The sequence below is a fragment of the Amblyomma mixtum genome, chromosome 7, assembly GCF_055824585.1.
Source record: "Amblyomma mixtum isolate Tamu chromosome 7, ASM5582458v1, whole genome shotgun sequence".
Taxonomy (NCBI): Eukaryota; Metazoa; Arthropoda; class Arachnida; order Ixodida; family Ixodidae; genus Amblyomma; species Amblyomma mixtum.
This window is the reverse complement of record NC_143018.1, coordinates 147,958,405-147,972,972: the sequence shown is the minus strand read 5'-3', so window position 1 is coordinate 147,972,972 and position 14,568 is coordinate 147,958,405. Positions and strand designations below refer to the sequence as shown.

Below are 14,568 nucleotides of genomic sequence, written 5' to 3'. Positions count from 1 at the left end.
GCTAAAAGCTGAGTGAGCAGCTTGACGGGGCCCACGAGACCGTACATGGCAGAACTGTGAAGTTGAGAAAAAATAATGTGCATATATAGCAATGTACACCGTACGCAAAAACAAAACTAGTTGCGGCATCATAATACAGTATGTGATGCACCATATTCGCGAAAATGAGCTACTAGGAATAGCGCAAGTTGACATAAATAACAGTACAAAATTGTAAACAAAGGAAGCACAGTAGAAAAACCTACGTATAACATCCAATGTGGTTCACAGTTTTTTGAAGTACTGGGGCAATTTCCTAAGGTTTAGACGAGTTGTGTTTTGGTACATATTAAGCATCATATTACATATTAAGCATATACATATACACATTAAGCATATTACGCAGCTTCTACCGCCAGCGTGCGTGAAATGGCGCTTTCAAACTCCGACCAATGCGTGTGCGTGCAGGCCACCGGGGCGAGGGCGACTCCTGCTCGCGCACCACGTGCCGGTTCGGCGCCGAGTGCCACAGCGACCGGGGCCAGGCGTACTGCCGCTGCCACATGTCGTGCGCCGACACCCTGTTCGCACCGGTGTGCGGCTCGGACGGCTTCACCTACTCGTCCGAGTGCCGGCTGCGCATGACGGCCTGCATCCGCCAGAAGAGGATCGTGGTCGCCCACCAGGGGTCGTGTGGTGAGCCAGCTCCTCTCTACCCCAGAGTTGCATGGAGGGCCTGTCTCTGCTGGGGTGTGGAAGGGAAATGTGCTTTCAGCTACTTTGTTTACTGCAGGCACCAAGCAGCGCGTCACTCGACAGGCAGGTCTGGACAGCGTCGTTGCTTTTGAGGAGAGGGCTGAGTCGAGCTGGTTGGTTCATGTTGAATGGTACGGCAAAACAGCGCTGACGGACGGGACGGAAGAAGACGAGACAGACACAGGCGCTGAACTAACAACCAAATTGTTTAACTGCGAAAGAAGTGGGCAATATAAAGCATAGAAGGGAAAACACTACGGGACGAACATGACATGACATACATACGGGAAATCATCACTGATTAAGCAAGGCGATCTCCTGTGGGAATAGTGTCTCCTGTGTCTGTCTCTCTTCCGTCCCGTCCGTCAGCGCTGTTTTGCCGTACCATTCGTTGCTTTTCCATGCCTTCTTTGCCCGAGTGCTTCATGCTGCCGTTTCAGTCAGTCGAAGCACTCGTCACTGCGAAGAGCGGGGCAGACTTTTTGAGGGGCGCGGCTTTTCCAGTCACGTGACTGCCGCCGGAAGCCGCAGCGCGGCGCAAGCGCGGCTCGATCGATGCGTCCGCCGCCATCAGGAGTAGGGCCACCGTGAGGACGATGGCGCGCTTGCTGCTGTTGGCCTGCTCGCTGGTCGGCCTCAGCCGCGGCTGCTACAAATTCCCCGCAGACGTGGCCGACCCGTGCCTGGAGAAGCGCTGCGAGTGGGGCGCCGAGTGCCGGCCCACGCTGGACGGCCGGGGCGCCGACTGCGTCTGCCCCGACAAGTGCGTCTCGTACGGGGACGCCCGGGGCTCCCGGCCAGTGTGCGGCTCGGACGGCCGCGACTACCCGAACAGCTGCGAGCTGCGACGGGCCGCCTGCAACGCCATGCGAGACGTGCAGCACCGCTTCACGGGACCCTGCGGTGAGAGCTCTCGATTGATCCCACGCGGAGGAGGACGATGTCCCAAGTAGTCAGCCCTTGACAGCAGCTACGGAGAACCTCCAGGTTGAAGAGAATGCGGCTGCAGTAGGCTCCAGAGAATAGCAGTAGGCAACAAAGAATACTGACAAGTCGTCTCTTTCTGTCTTTGGCGCTGCTTTGCCGACTCCTAATGAACCCAAATCGCCGCTCTTCGTGAGTTTAATAACAGCGCAGAAATTTCGCAGTAAACACTGCGGCTCTCTGTTCCGACCCTTTATGAGGAATACACTCGGCTGCTGACCCGAAAGACGCGGGTTCGATCCCGGCCACGGCGGTTGAATGTCAATGGAGGCGAAATTGTAGAGGCCCGTGTACTGTGCGATGTCAGTGCACATGAAAGAACCCCAGGTGGTCGAAATTTCGGAGCCCTTCACTACGGCGTCTCTCATAGCCTGAGTCGCTTTGGGACGTTAAACCCAAACAAACCGAACCAAACCTTTAAGAGTACAGTTGCGCGACAGAATTTACGGCACATCGCGCGATGCTTGGCGCTGTTTTTTTTTTTTACAATTTTCCTTGCAGACGCCAAGCACAATGCCATGACTGACCCGAATTCGACGATGGAACTGAACGTGCTTGAGTGCTGTCAGGGACTTCGGCCTACGGGCTCGTCTCGTGCATCGAAATGGCGCTCGTGCTGCGGCTAAACGCATGAGTGCGGCTTAAGAGTTGGGTAATGAATGTAGCGATCCACTCGGTGTTTTAAAACCACACTGAGAACAGTCTGAACAGGTAGACTCCGGGCGCCTTGGGTCTGAAGCTGTAATCTTTTGATGAGTGTTTTTCTGTCAGTTTTTTTAGCCCGATTCTTTGGTTTCTGTACGATGAATTCATTCGCCTTGGCGAGTGTAGCACTCAGTCTTCTCAAGCTGGGTTATTATTACGGCGAAAGCATTTCTAGGCTATGTCGGCGGCTTCATGTCACCAAACGTGTCCGCAAAACGCGTCCGGAGCAGTCGTTACGTTCTCAAAAGAGGTAGCATCGAACGGATAGGTGTGATCGATAGAGGACGGTGTGAGGATGCTGTGAAACAAATATATACATATTCGATAATTAGGTAATTAATTAGAGCCAAATATCTCGAAAAAACGCGAAATAGCGCGGACGTAGATATAGTAAGCGAACGGCAAAATAGTCTGAAATGAATTATATGTATTTGATGAGTGATAATAATCGAGCAGATAGTTTCATTCACATATATTAATGAACTAATTACTTATCATTATAAAACCACTGGGTGGCTGAATAGGCTGGACGGGGATATAGTAAGTGGACGGGAAAGCAACCACGGCGCCAAGTTTGAAAAATCAAACTTGTTGATTCAGATAACAGAGGGTATAATCAGAGTAAATAAATCGATCTATAATTAAAGCCTAAGATAATTTCGCTAATTCAGTAGATAAATTAATTAACAAACAATAGGAACGGTAGAGGCAAAGAGAGGCGAAGAGTGCCGAGGCGGCGTCAACGCTTTCGCGTTCTCCCGATGCGCGTCGCCGCAGTGATCTCTAATTGTTATACCATTCTACTTTGCTACTGACAACATAATCAAGACAGTGTTCCCTGACTAAAATTAACACGCATGCCAGAAAGTGGACAATGCACGAAAGTACGGAAAAACAGCGCTGATGCTTGGACGAAGGCCCCGTGAGGGACCGTAGAACACAAAACGCTAGCGTCTGGCACCATACGCGCTGCGTCTAACTGGATCGGACACAGCACATATAGTACTATAGCATGGCTCGACGTGCACAGGGTGAAAGAGGAAAAGTGAAAGGACGGACGACCATCACTCGCACTCTATGCACACAGCGAGGTTAGTGACCAATTTTGGGGTGAACAACGCAGCGCTAAAGCATTAAGTAGGTAAGGCTAGTTGCTACGCGTTGTTATAACGCTACGGTCTTCGTTCAGGTATGCAATGTCTGCATCCAATGTACCTCAATTAAAACTATAATCTGGGCGAGCTGGTTCATGCTTGAAAGGGGTACGTACTTGCGCAAAAGACGGTTCTAAAACGAGGAATCACAAGCTCAATGCGCATTGTACATGTCGTTTGTGTTTCCTCGTTTTCGTCCCGTCTTTTGCGCAAGTACGTACCCCTTTCAATCCAGTGTACCACGTTCAAGACTGCTTCAACACCTGCTCGCCATTGCCTCATCCAATACTCTGCGTTCCCGACTGCATGAAACCGATGAGTGGCCTTTTTCTTTTCGCATTCAAAATCTCTACGCCACCTGCTGAAAACAATGTGCCCATCACCTCACTCTGCACGGGCCTATTTGAAAAAAGTAGTGTGAATAAGACGAGAACAGGGAAGAGCACACAGAACATACACATACCGGCAACAAAACCCTTTAGTCTACCCGAAAGGTCGTACAGTACTGAACAAAAAGATATGATATATAAGTTTTCCGCATCTAACTTTTTTTTACTGTACTAAACTGCAGCACGAAGTTTGTGGAAACTGTGTCAGACTATTTGCACGCTTGCAACTATTATTTATGATTATATTAGGCAGCAATTCATTCCTACAGCACCGGTTACTGAAGAACTGCTTTTTGCGCTACGTGAAGGTGTCGGATATATTTTGTGCTTCTATTGCAAAATGAGGTAACAATTTCAAGGACGTCTTTTCATCATAACCTGATGTCGTCCGCACAACGCACGCAAGCCTTTCCCGTCGGTCACTGCGCGACTCCGCCGCAGCATGGAGCCCAGTATGCTGTCAGTGAACGCCTCTGTTTTCGCTGCTCTTGCGGCTGGGGGACAGTTTGCACTAAGCTACTAGCTTTCTTTGCCCCTCGGACGGCGCCCAATGCTTATCGAAAGACGTTCACTTGAAATACTTCACATGGTCCACCATCCTTTTCATGTAATTTTTGGCGGGCGTGGAAGAGTGCTTCAGGTCGTATTTCTGTTCAAACACATATCCAAATCACAGATAAGCAGAATCAACTAGCCCAGCTCTCTAGTCTTATCAACTAATTGATGTAAACAATAAAAGCTTATTCTTACTATTAGTTTAGTTTAATTAATGGCGTTTAATGTCCCAAAGCGACTCAGGCTATGTGGGACACCGTAGTGAAGGGCTCCGGAAATTTCGACCACCTGGGGTTCTTTAACGTGCACTGACATCGCACAGCACACGGGCCTCTAGAATTTCGCCTCCATCGAAATGCGACTGCCGCGGCCGGGATCGAACCCGCGTCTTTCAGGTCAGCACCCGAGTGCCATACCCTCTGAGCCACCGCGGATTTATTATTATTATTATTATTATTATTATTCTATCTCCATTGCTCTTTAATATATTCACAAATGATCTCAGCTCAGTAACATCCAAGTGCTTGATTTTTCAGTACGCGGACGACACAGTTCTGCTCACGAAGCATATTAACTACGAGACGGCAGTGAATGTGTTGCAGGAAAACATTAATTATGTCATGAAATGGTTTTCCGAGAATGGAACCTCGGTGAACATAAACAAAACCAAAATTATATGTTTCAGAAATCCTTTAAAGACGCTACTCATAGACAGACAAGTATTCTTGCATGATCATGATTCCCTTCCCTGTGGTTGCAAGCCAATAGAATATGTAAACTCGATCAAATATCTTGGTGTGTTTTTTGACAGCAGCTTATCTTGGCATGACCACTTGGCATATCTGTGTGCTAAGCTACGGAAGGTTACATGGTTACTCTTCAATATGAAGTCTTTGGCGCCGATGTCGGTGAAAAAAACTATAATTCATGCACTTGCGTACAGTGTTCTCAGATACGGCTTAACTGCATTTGCGCCATGTCCTTCACGCTGGCATTGTCGCATTGATAGTATACTAAAAAACATGTTGAAGAGCATTGTGTACAATTGTCACATGCCATCCGGCACGGACGTCTTTCAGTTCCTAGGTCTTCCGTCATTTCATTCTCTTTTTGTGCAGACAGTTGTTCAGCGGCATTTTTGGAATTCAGACTTTTTAATTATTAATACTCCTAAACGGAAATTAAGGAAAACAATTCGTTATTATGTACCGCGCAGTGTAACTAGATACGGAAAAGCAAGGCGCTGTGCTTATGTACCTGAAATCTTTAATGAATTACCGGATGAAATTTTTGCTGTAACTTCTATGCGTGACCTGAAGATACATCTGAAAGCCCTGTGTTGATTTTGGTATTCTTCTGTTAGTGAAGTTATGCTTAAAATGTTCGTTATTTCATTTATTTTTATTTTTATTTTGACGTATACTCTTGGTTTATAGTTGAATTTCTGAATACTTGTGCTGTTAACCTGTGTTTTCCAATTTTTGTTTGTTTTTTTTTGCTCTCGTTTGGGTGTAACGAGAAGCGTTACTGTATCTATTGCTTTTTTTTGTAGTCCTGGCCGTAACTGCCGGGCCCAGTCACTCAAGCCTCTTGTTGGCTTTGACGGGCCTGAACCTTATTGTATTAGCTACAAAGTGGCAATAAACATTATTATTATTATTATTCTTATTATTATTATTATTATTATTATTATTATTATTATTATTATTATTATTATTATTATTATTATTATTATTATTATTATTATTATTATTATTTATGCCCCCTTTATGTCCGCGGCAAAAACGATCGCTTGAAAATTAGTCTTCAGCTTTACCACAGGGCAACAATCATCCTAACCAGCCTTAATTACAGGTTTACGTTGGTGATGGTTCACACTTACATACTTGCGTACTCTCCTGACGAAGAGAAGGCTCTGTGAAGATGTAAAACTGGTAATGGGTACAGCTAAAACGTAGGCCAGTGGTATGATGGGCGGCATCAATTCCAAGGTATACTTGAAACGGCCAGACGACAACGCTGTGGGGGCCATACCAGGTCGGAGAAATTAGTAAATTTGCCGAAGGAAATGCTTTATAAATAATGAATACATGGCCATCATCAGCAGCAGCTTGATTACGCCCACTACAGGTTAAATCCCGCTCCCATACTTCTCCAGTTAACCCTGTCTTTGGCCAGTTGCGGCCACTGTATCACCGCAAGCTTCATAATCTCATCCGCCCAAATAACTTTCTGCCACCCTCTGCTACGCTTTCCATCCCTTGGAATCCACTCCGTTACCCTTAGTGACCAGCGGTTATCTTGCCTTCGCATTACATGCCCTGCCCAAGCCCACTTCTTCCTCTTGGTTTCGACTAGGTTGCCATTAACTGGAGTTTGCTTCCCGATCCACTCTGCCCTATTCCTGTCTCTTCACGAGTTTCCTTTCCATTGTTCACTGCGTAGTGCTCAATTTAAATTTCACCCTTTTCATTAGCCTTCACGTTTCTGCCCCATAGGTGAGTATCGGTAAGACGCAGCTGTTATATACTTTTCTCTGAAAGGAGAACTGGTAAACTGCCGTTCATGATCTGAGAGAACCTGCCATATGCGCTCCACCACATGCCTATTCTTGTAGTTAGTTTACTTTCATGATCCTGATCTGCGGTCACTAACTACCTACCTTAAGTAGACGTATTCTCTTACTACATTCGAGCGCCTCGCTATCAATCGTAAACTGCTGTTCCCTTCCGAGTCTGTGGAACATTACTCTGGTTTTCTGGATGTTAATTTTTAGACCCACTGCTTTCCTCTGTCTGGCCTACTCATTGATCGCGCTTATCCCGTGTGTGACTTAGTAAGGCAGTATCAACAGCGAACCGCAGATCACTGAGGTATTATTCTCCATTACCTCTCGCGCCCAACTCGTTCCAATCTAGTTCTCTGAATACATAATACAAAAACCGGTCGCAGCGCGAACGAAACGGGGACAAGAGAGAACACACACGACAGGACGAGCGCTGCGTTCTCTCTTGCCCCCTTTTCGCTCGCGCTGCGACAGATTTTTGTATTATGTATCAACACCAACTAGCCCAAACTTCAGTGCTTCGTCACAGCATTTCTCTTAATACCTTCTGTAAACAGGCGATGGTTGGAGAGATCGTGTCTTCCTGCCGGACATCCTTCCTTATTGGAATTTTAAAGCGACAGCGCTAAAGATACCGTTACACTCAAAATCTTGCGTCTTCATTGTGAGCGAAAAATCGCGAGCTTGACTCAGTCAGGTGGTGCCCAGAGAGCAGCCTGGTAGGTAGGCCACCTGGGTCGCGTGTCCTTGCGGCGCCTTCGCAATCTGCCCACCGGAATGTGAGCAAACTGCCCACCGTGGCAGGTGGCAGTTATATCAATGATTGGTCGCTCCGCTCGGCAAGAGCAACCTGGGCTTACACAAGGCTCACTGCTGGTAGGACCCGCCATCGCATGGCAGTGGCGCGTCGCTTAACCACGGCACCATTGCGCAAGGAAGGGTATGAGGCCTTCCAGGGATCTACGAATGTAAAGTGGAGAATGACCTTCTTCAATATGAGACAACTTCGTTGTCGTGATCTGGAACGTGATCCATTTTAACGCTGGTGCAAACATAAATGGAGCGATGGTAGCGACGGCTGATAGAGGCCCTCAACGACCGGCCCGTGGCAGATTCTAGTTCGGCTGCTGCTAGGCTGCACCACTCGGGGCTGGTAATCACGGAGTCCAGGTTTACGCCATTTCATGTCACTTTTTGTCATCATAGAGTCCCGAGTTTGAATTAAAGTGGTGATGAAAAATTTTTTTCAGTTTCGAATCCGGCCGCATCTTTCACTAACAAATACATCTTTCCTGCTACAACAAAACCACGAAATGCACTAATATCGAATTTCGCGAATACAAAAAATTGAAACAACTGTCCTCAGTGCCCTCTTAAACGTCGCCACGTTGAGTTTTCAATGCAATCTGCACAGAGTCAGATATTCTTAGCACTCTCCGCTGCATCACAGATCTGAGTGCCGCTTTGGTCAGTGGCTCCGCAGCCGCTTGGGACTGAGGGCCAACCGTTAATTGGTGTGTCCTTGTAGGAGGTTGCGGCCAAGTACTGCACCAAGGTGGCTAATTCCTGTTCTGATAAGGGAGTGCTTTGTCTGTTCCGGTAACCGAAATCCGGCCGCACCCCAAGCCGGGTTATGCCGGGATTTTTTTTTTTCCTGGTACAGAATTGTGCGACACTGGGATTCGAACCTCGGTCCTCTTCCATGCGAAGCGAATAGTCTATCGCTGCGCCATCGCTGCAGTCATTCATGCGCAAATATACATTCATCCGTAACTGGCTAACGGCAAGCTAAAATTTAAATAGATTTCATAATTTGTTCCCATGCCGGCATCGTGCAGGTTGCGGATGTGCCAGTATGAAGTGTCGCAAAACTGTTGGTAAATTTGCTATCAATAGCATTTAAATGTTTTTTTGAAACTACCAATAGTGTAAAAAGACTGCCGATAGTACAAGCTAGTTCTCTAACGTTTGCTATCGATAGTGCTATAGATAGTTTGGGCTAATGGTATTACCAAAAATGCTGCGGTAACTGAATATCAGTAACATTTAGTTCGTGCTGTTCCACAACCGTTTATTTGCAATAAGGGAGCAATTACTCATTGACATCCACCCGAGCGTAGCCATACGGCTGCAAAGGAAAGCTATACAGCTTTCTCAGAAACTTCGTAGTTAAAGAAAAATTCGTCCGGGTCCGGGATTATCTGCCGCCGAAATAGATTATTATTCTCCACTGTGAAAGTTTAAAATATTTTTATGTGGCGGCCAGCCGAACAATGAGACGAGATGACTGATGGTAGTGAGATGATCTAATGACCGCTGGCCAAGCGCGAGCGTTCCGTCGTCGGTCCACTGCGGGGGATCGGCCGACACAGGCGACGACTGACAGGTGCTCAAAACGTTAAGAAAATGAAATCCCCGCGACACTACCAGCTTCGCCTTCTTCGTCACAATACGATCATGACTATACGCATTGAGCACCGGCTGTAGGGGCGCCACTGAAATCCCTCTTGCGGCCAGTTCCGGAAACAGCGGCGGTGTCCAGTATCGATATAGTTCTACACTATGTTTCTTTTCCATTGAATTCATCCAATTTTTAACTTCCGCGTTTTTAACCTGTCGTTTAATGCTTTTTCTTTCTCCGTCCTCACGACCGGCATACTTACTGGTTAGATTTCTAGTTCTTTTCCGCCACTGTGAGTCAACGCTCTTTCTGGATTAATATTTAAATACCTTAGCTGCCCACCTGTTATCGTCCAATTTCCTCAGGCGTTCTTCATATAGTATTTTACTCTCAGCTTCCCGTCCTTCGAACGATGCCCAGCCCATATCCCCCTGTACTGCCTCGTTTGTGGTTTTGCCGTGGGCACCTAGTGCTAATCTTCCAACAGCTCTCTGATTTACGTCTAATCTCGACTGAACTTCTGCCCTTAAGCACAGAACCGCATTGCCGAAAGTAAGTCCTGGCACCATTATTCCTTTCCAAATACCTCTTAGTACTTCATATTTGTTGTACCCCCATAATGCGCTATGTTTCATTATCCCGGCGTCTTTTCGTCCTTTTGTCCTAAGAGCCTGTTCATGCTTTTCCGTGTATATCTGCCTTCGTTTAGCCATATCCCGAGGTATTTGTACTCGGCCACTTTGGGTATTTCGTGGCCTTGTATTGTACAGGCAGCAGCGGCGCGGCGCCATGTGTTGGAGCGTAGCTGAAGCGTTTGCTAGGCAACCGCGACTCAAGGTCGTTTGGTAGCCGCACTACCACGAGCACATGCGACGAGCCGAGCTGGGCTCCAGTAGTGTTGCCTTCGCCACAAAACACACAACAGGACAAAGTCGCAACTTTGAATTTTAATGACGAAATAGGAATCCATAGCCGCTGGCCTGCATGAGGTGCGTGACATGAGAATGCTACCTTGGCGTATCTTGGCAGAGCAACATCATTCAGGTAGGTCACAGAAGCAGATACCGAGAGTATATAACACTTGCTGGGGTGAATAACGGAACGGGCTGAAAATTTGAGGTAGGTCACAGAAGCAGATACCAGGAGTATGTAACACTTGCTGGAGTGAATAACGGAACGGGCTGAAAATTTGAGGTAGGTCACAGAAGCAGATACCGAGAGTATATAACACTTGCTGGAGTGAATAACGGAACGGGCTGAAAATTTGAGGTAGGTCACAGAAGCAGATACCAGGAGTATGTAACACTTGCTGGAGTGAATAACGGAACGGGCTGAAATATTGAGGTAGGTCACATAAGCAGATACCGAGAGTATATAACACTTGCTGGGGTGAATAACGTAACGGGCTGAAAATTTGAGGTAGGCCACAGAAGCAGATACCAGGAGAATGTAACACTTGCTGGAGTGAATAACGGAACGGGCTGAAAATTTGAGGTAGGTCACATAAGCAGATACCGAGAGTATATAACACTTGCTGGGGTGAATAACGTAACGGGCTGAAAATTTGAGGTAGGCCACAGAAGCAGATACCAGGAGCATGTAACACATGCTGGAGTGAATAACGAAACGGGCTGAAAATTTCAGGTACGTCACAGAAGCAGATACAAGGAGTATGTAACATTTGCTGGAGTGAATAACGGAACGGGCTGAAAATTTGAGGTAGGTCACAGAAGCAGATACTGAGAGTATATAACACTTGCTGGGGTAAATAACGGAATGGGCTGAATATTTGAGGTAGGTGACAGAAGAAGATACCAGGAGTATGTAACACTTGCTGGAGTGAATAACGGAACAGGCTGAAAATTTCAGGTAGGTCACAGAAGCAGATGCCAGGAGTATGTAATACTTGCTAGAGTGAATAACGGAACGGGCTGAAAATTTCAGGTACGTCACAGAAGCAGATACCAGGAGTATGTAACACTTTCTGGAGTGAATAACGGAACAGGCTAAAAATTTGAGGTAGGTCACACAAGCAGATACCAGTAATATGTAACACGTTCTGGAGTGAATAACGGAACGGGCTGAAAATTTGAGGTCCGTCACAGAAGCAGATACCGGGAGTATATAACACTTGCTGGGGTGAATAACGAAACGGGCTGAAAATTTGAGGTAGGTCAGAGAAGCAGATACCAGGAGTATGTAACACTTGCAGGAGTGAATAACGGAACGGGCTGAAAATTTGAGGTAGGTCACAGAAGCAGATACCGAGAGTATATAACACTTGCTGGGGTGAATAACGGAACGGGCTGAAAATTCCAGGTAGGTCACAGAAGCAGATACCAGGAGTATGTAACACTTGCTGGAGTGAATAACGGAACGGGCTGAAAATTTGAGGTAGGTCACAGAAGCAGATACCAGGAGTATGTAACACTTGCTGGAGTGAATAACGGAACGGGCTGAAAATTTGAGGTAGGTCACAGAAGCAGATACCGAGAGTATATAACACTTACTGGAGTGAATAACGGAACGGGCTAAAAATTTGAGGTAGGTCACAGAAGCAGATACCAGGAGTATGTAACACTTGCTGGAGTGAATAACGGAACGGGCTGAAAATTTGAGGTAGGTCACAGAAGCAGATACCGAGAGTATATAAAACTTGGTGGGGTGAATAACGTAACGGGCTGAAAATTTGAGGTAGGCCACAGAAGCAGATACCGAGAGTATATAACACTTGCTGGGGTGAATAACGGAACGGGCTGAAAATTTGAGGTAGGTCACAGAAGCAGATACTGAGAGCGTATAACACTTGCTGGGGTGAATAACGGAACGGGCTGAAAATTTGAGGTAGGTCAGAGAAGCAGATACCAGGAGTATGTAATACTTTCTGGAGTGAATAACGGAACGGGCTGAAAATTTCAGGTAGGTCACAGAAGCAGATACCAGGAGTATGTAACACTTGCTGTAGTGAATAACGGAACGGGCTGAAAATTTCAGGTAGGTGACAGAAGCAGATACCGGGAGTATGTAACACTTGCTGGAGTGAATAACGGAACCGGCTGAAAATTTCAGGCAGGTCACAGAAGCAGATATCAGGAGTATGTAACACTTGCTGGAGTGAATAACGGAACGGGCTGAAAATTTCAGGTACGTCACAGAAGCAGATACCAGGAGTATGTAACACTTTCTGGAATGAATAACTGAACGGGCTGAAAATTTGAGGTAGGTCACAGAAGCAGATACCGAGAGTATATAACACTTGCTGGGGTGAATAACGGAACGGGCTGAAAATTTGAGTTAGGTCACAGAAGCAGATACCAGGAGTATGTAACACTTGCTGGAGTGAATAACGGAACGGGCTGAAAATTTCAGGTACGTCACAGAAGCAGATACAAGGAGTATGTAACACTTGCTGGAGTGAATAACGGAACAGGCTGAAAATTTCAGGTAGGTCACAGAAGCAGATACCAGGAGTATGTAACACTTGCTGGAGTGAATAACGGAACGGGCTGAAAATTTCACGTACGTCACAGAAGCAGATACCAGGAGTATGTAACACTTTCTGGAGTGAATAACGGAACGGGCTGAAAATTTGAGGTAGGTCACAGAAGCAGATACCAAGAGTATGTAACACGTTCTGGAGTGAATAACGGAACGGGCTGAAAATTTGAGGTCGGTCACAGAAGCAGATACCGAGAGTATATAACACTTGCTGGGGTGAATAACGGAACGGGCTGAAAATTTGAGGTAGGTCACAGAAGCAGATACCAGGAGTATGTAACACTTGCAGGAGTGAATAACGGAACGGGCTGAAAATTTGAGGTAGGTCACAGAAGCAGATACCAGGAGTATGTATCGCTTGCTGGAGTGAATAACGGAACGGGCTGAAAATTTCAGGTACGTCACAGAAGCAGATACCAGGAGTATGTAACACTTTCTGGAGTGAATAACGGAACTGACTGAAAATTTGAGGTAGGTCACAGAAGCAGATACCAGGAGTATGTAACACGTTCTGGAGTGAATAACGGAACGGGCTGAAAATTTGAGGTCGGTCACAGAAGCAGATACCGAGAGTATATAACACTTGCTGGGGTGAATAACGGAACGGGCTGAAAATTTGAGGTAGGTCACAGAAGCAGATACCAGGAGTATGTAACACTTGCAGGAGTGAATAACGGAACGGGCTGAAAATTTGAGGTAGGTCACAGAAGCAGATAACGAGAGTATATGACACTTGCTGGGGTGAATAACGGAACGGGCTGAAAACTTATGAAGACATGAAACGTCACTAACAGTTTAGAAAACTATAAGACCGATATGAAGGCAAACCTTTGGTAAACGGCGCTAGAAAATAGAAAAGAGTGTAGGGCATGACAATTAAAAAACGTAAGACACGTGGGAAGAAAGGAACGTAGAAAAGAAGCTAGAAAAAAATTTCCAAAAATGATAGTTCATTTCTAGATGAGACAACAGAAGAATTTAATGCAGATCTCTTGCGCGGTCGACCTCCACCACCTACACCTCATCGGTGCTGCGGATGGCTGAGGTTGCAGAACCTACACACTTTAATTCACAGCATTATCCCCATCATCATCAGCATCATCGTAGTCAGGCTGATGATGTTGATGATTATAGGCGGAAGGAGTACTGAGCACGAGCGCCATCGCTCGAGCGAATGACATTAGCGTCGATCTTGCGCCGCAGTGGAGATCACCTGACTTCACTCGCTGCGCTAGCAACATAGAGTTTCTTACTACTACCGAGAGGGAAAGCTGGCGGCGCTGACTTCGGCCACCATGGACGCTCAAAGCATCATGGGACGGTGAGCTACTTGTTGCGAGACAGTCGTAGTTTTTCGGGAGCGCGCAGTGGCACTACTAAGACGTTACATTCCGAAAACGCTGTTCGTGTTTGCGCAGACGACTTTGGCGCAAACGCAGTGTGCAAAAGTCATAGTAGCGAAACCGCAACAACACACGACGCCAGTAAAAGGCTTTTCTTTTTCAAAATGCCTTAAAAAACCTTTGAGGGTGTTTAAGCAGCAACATTTTTTTTAACACATTTACTTTTAAAAGTACGCCT

General features: G+C 46.5%; 1 protein-coding gene across 3 annotated transcripts in view; it reads left to right on the top strand.

The window, feature by feature from the left end:
- LOC149337815 (agrin-like) overlaps positions 1 to 14,568 on the top strand; it is a 353,629-nt gene that overhangs the window by 269,187 nt on the left and 69,874 nt on the right. For all 3 annotated transcript variants that reach the window (XM_089553543.1, XM_089553542.1, XM_089553544.1), the window contains exons 3-4: positions 448 to 675; positions 1,402 to 1,638. In XM_089553543.1, the coding sequence (XP_089409669.1) occupies positions 448 to 675; positions 1,402 to 1,638 (465 nt within the window). The remainder of the gene's footprint in view (positions 1 to 447; positions 676 to 1,401; positions 1,639 to 14,568) is intronic.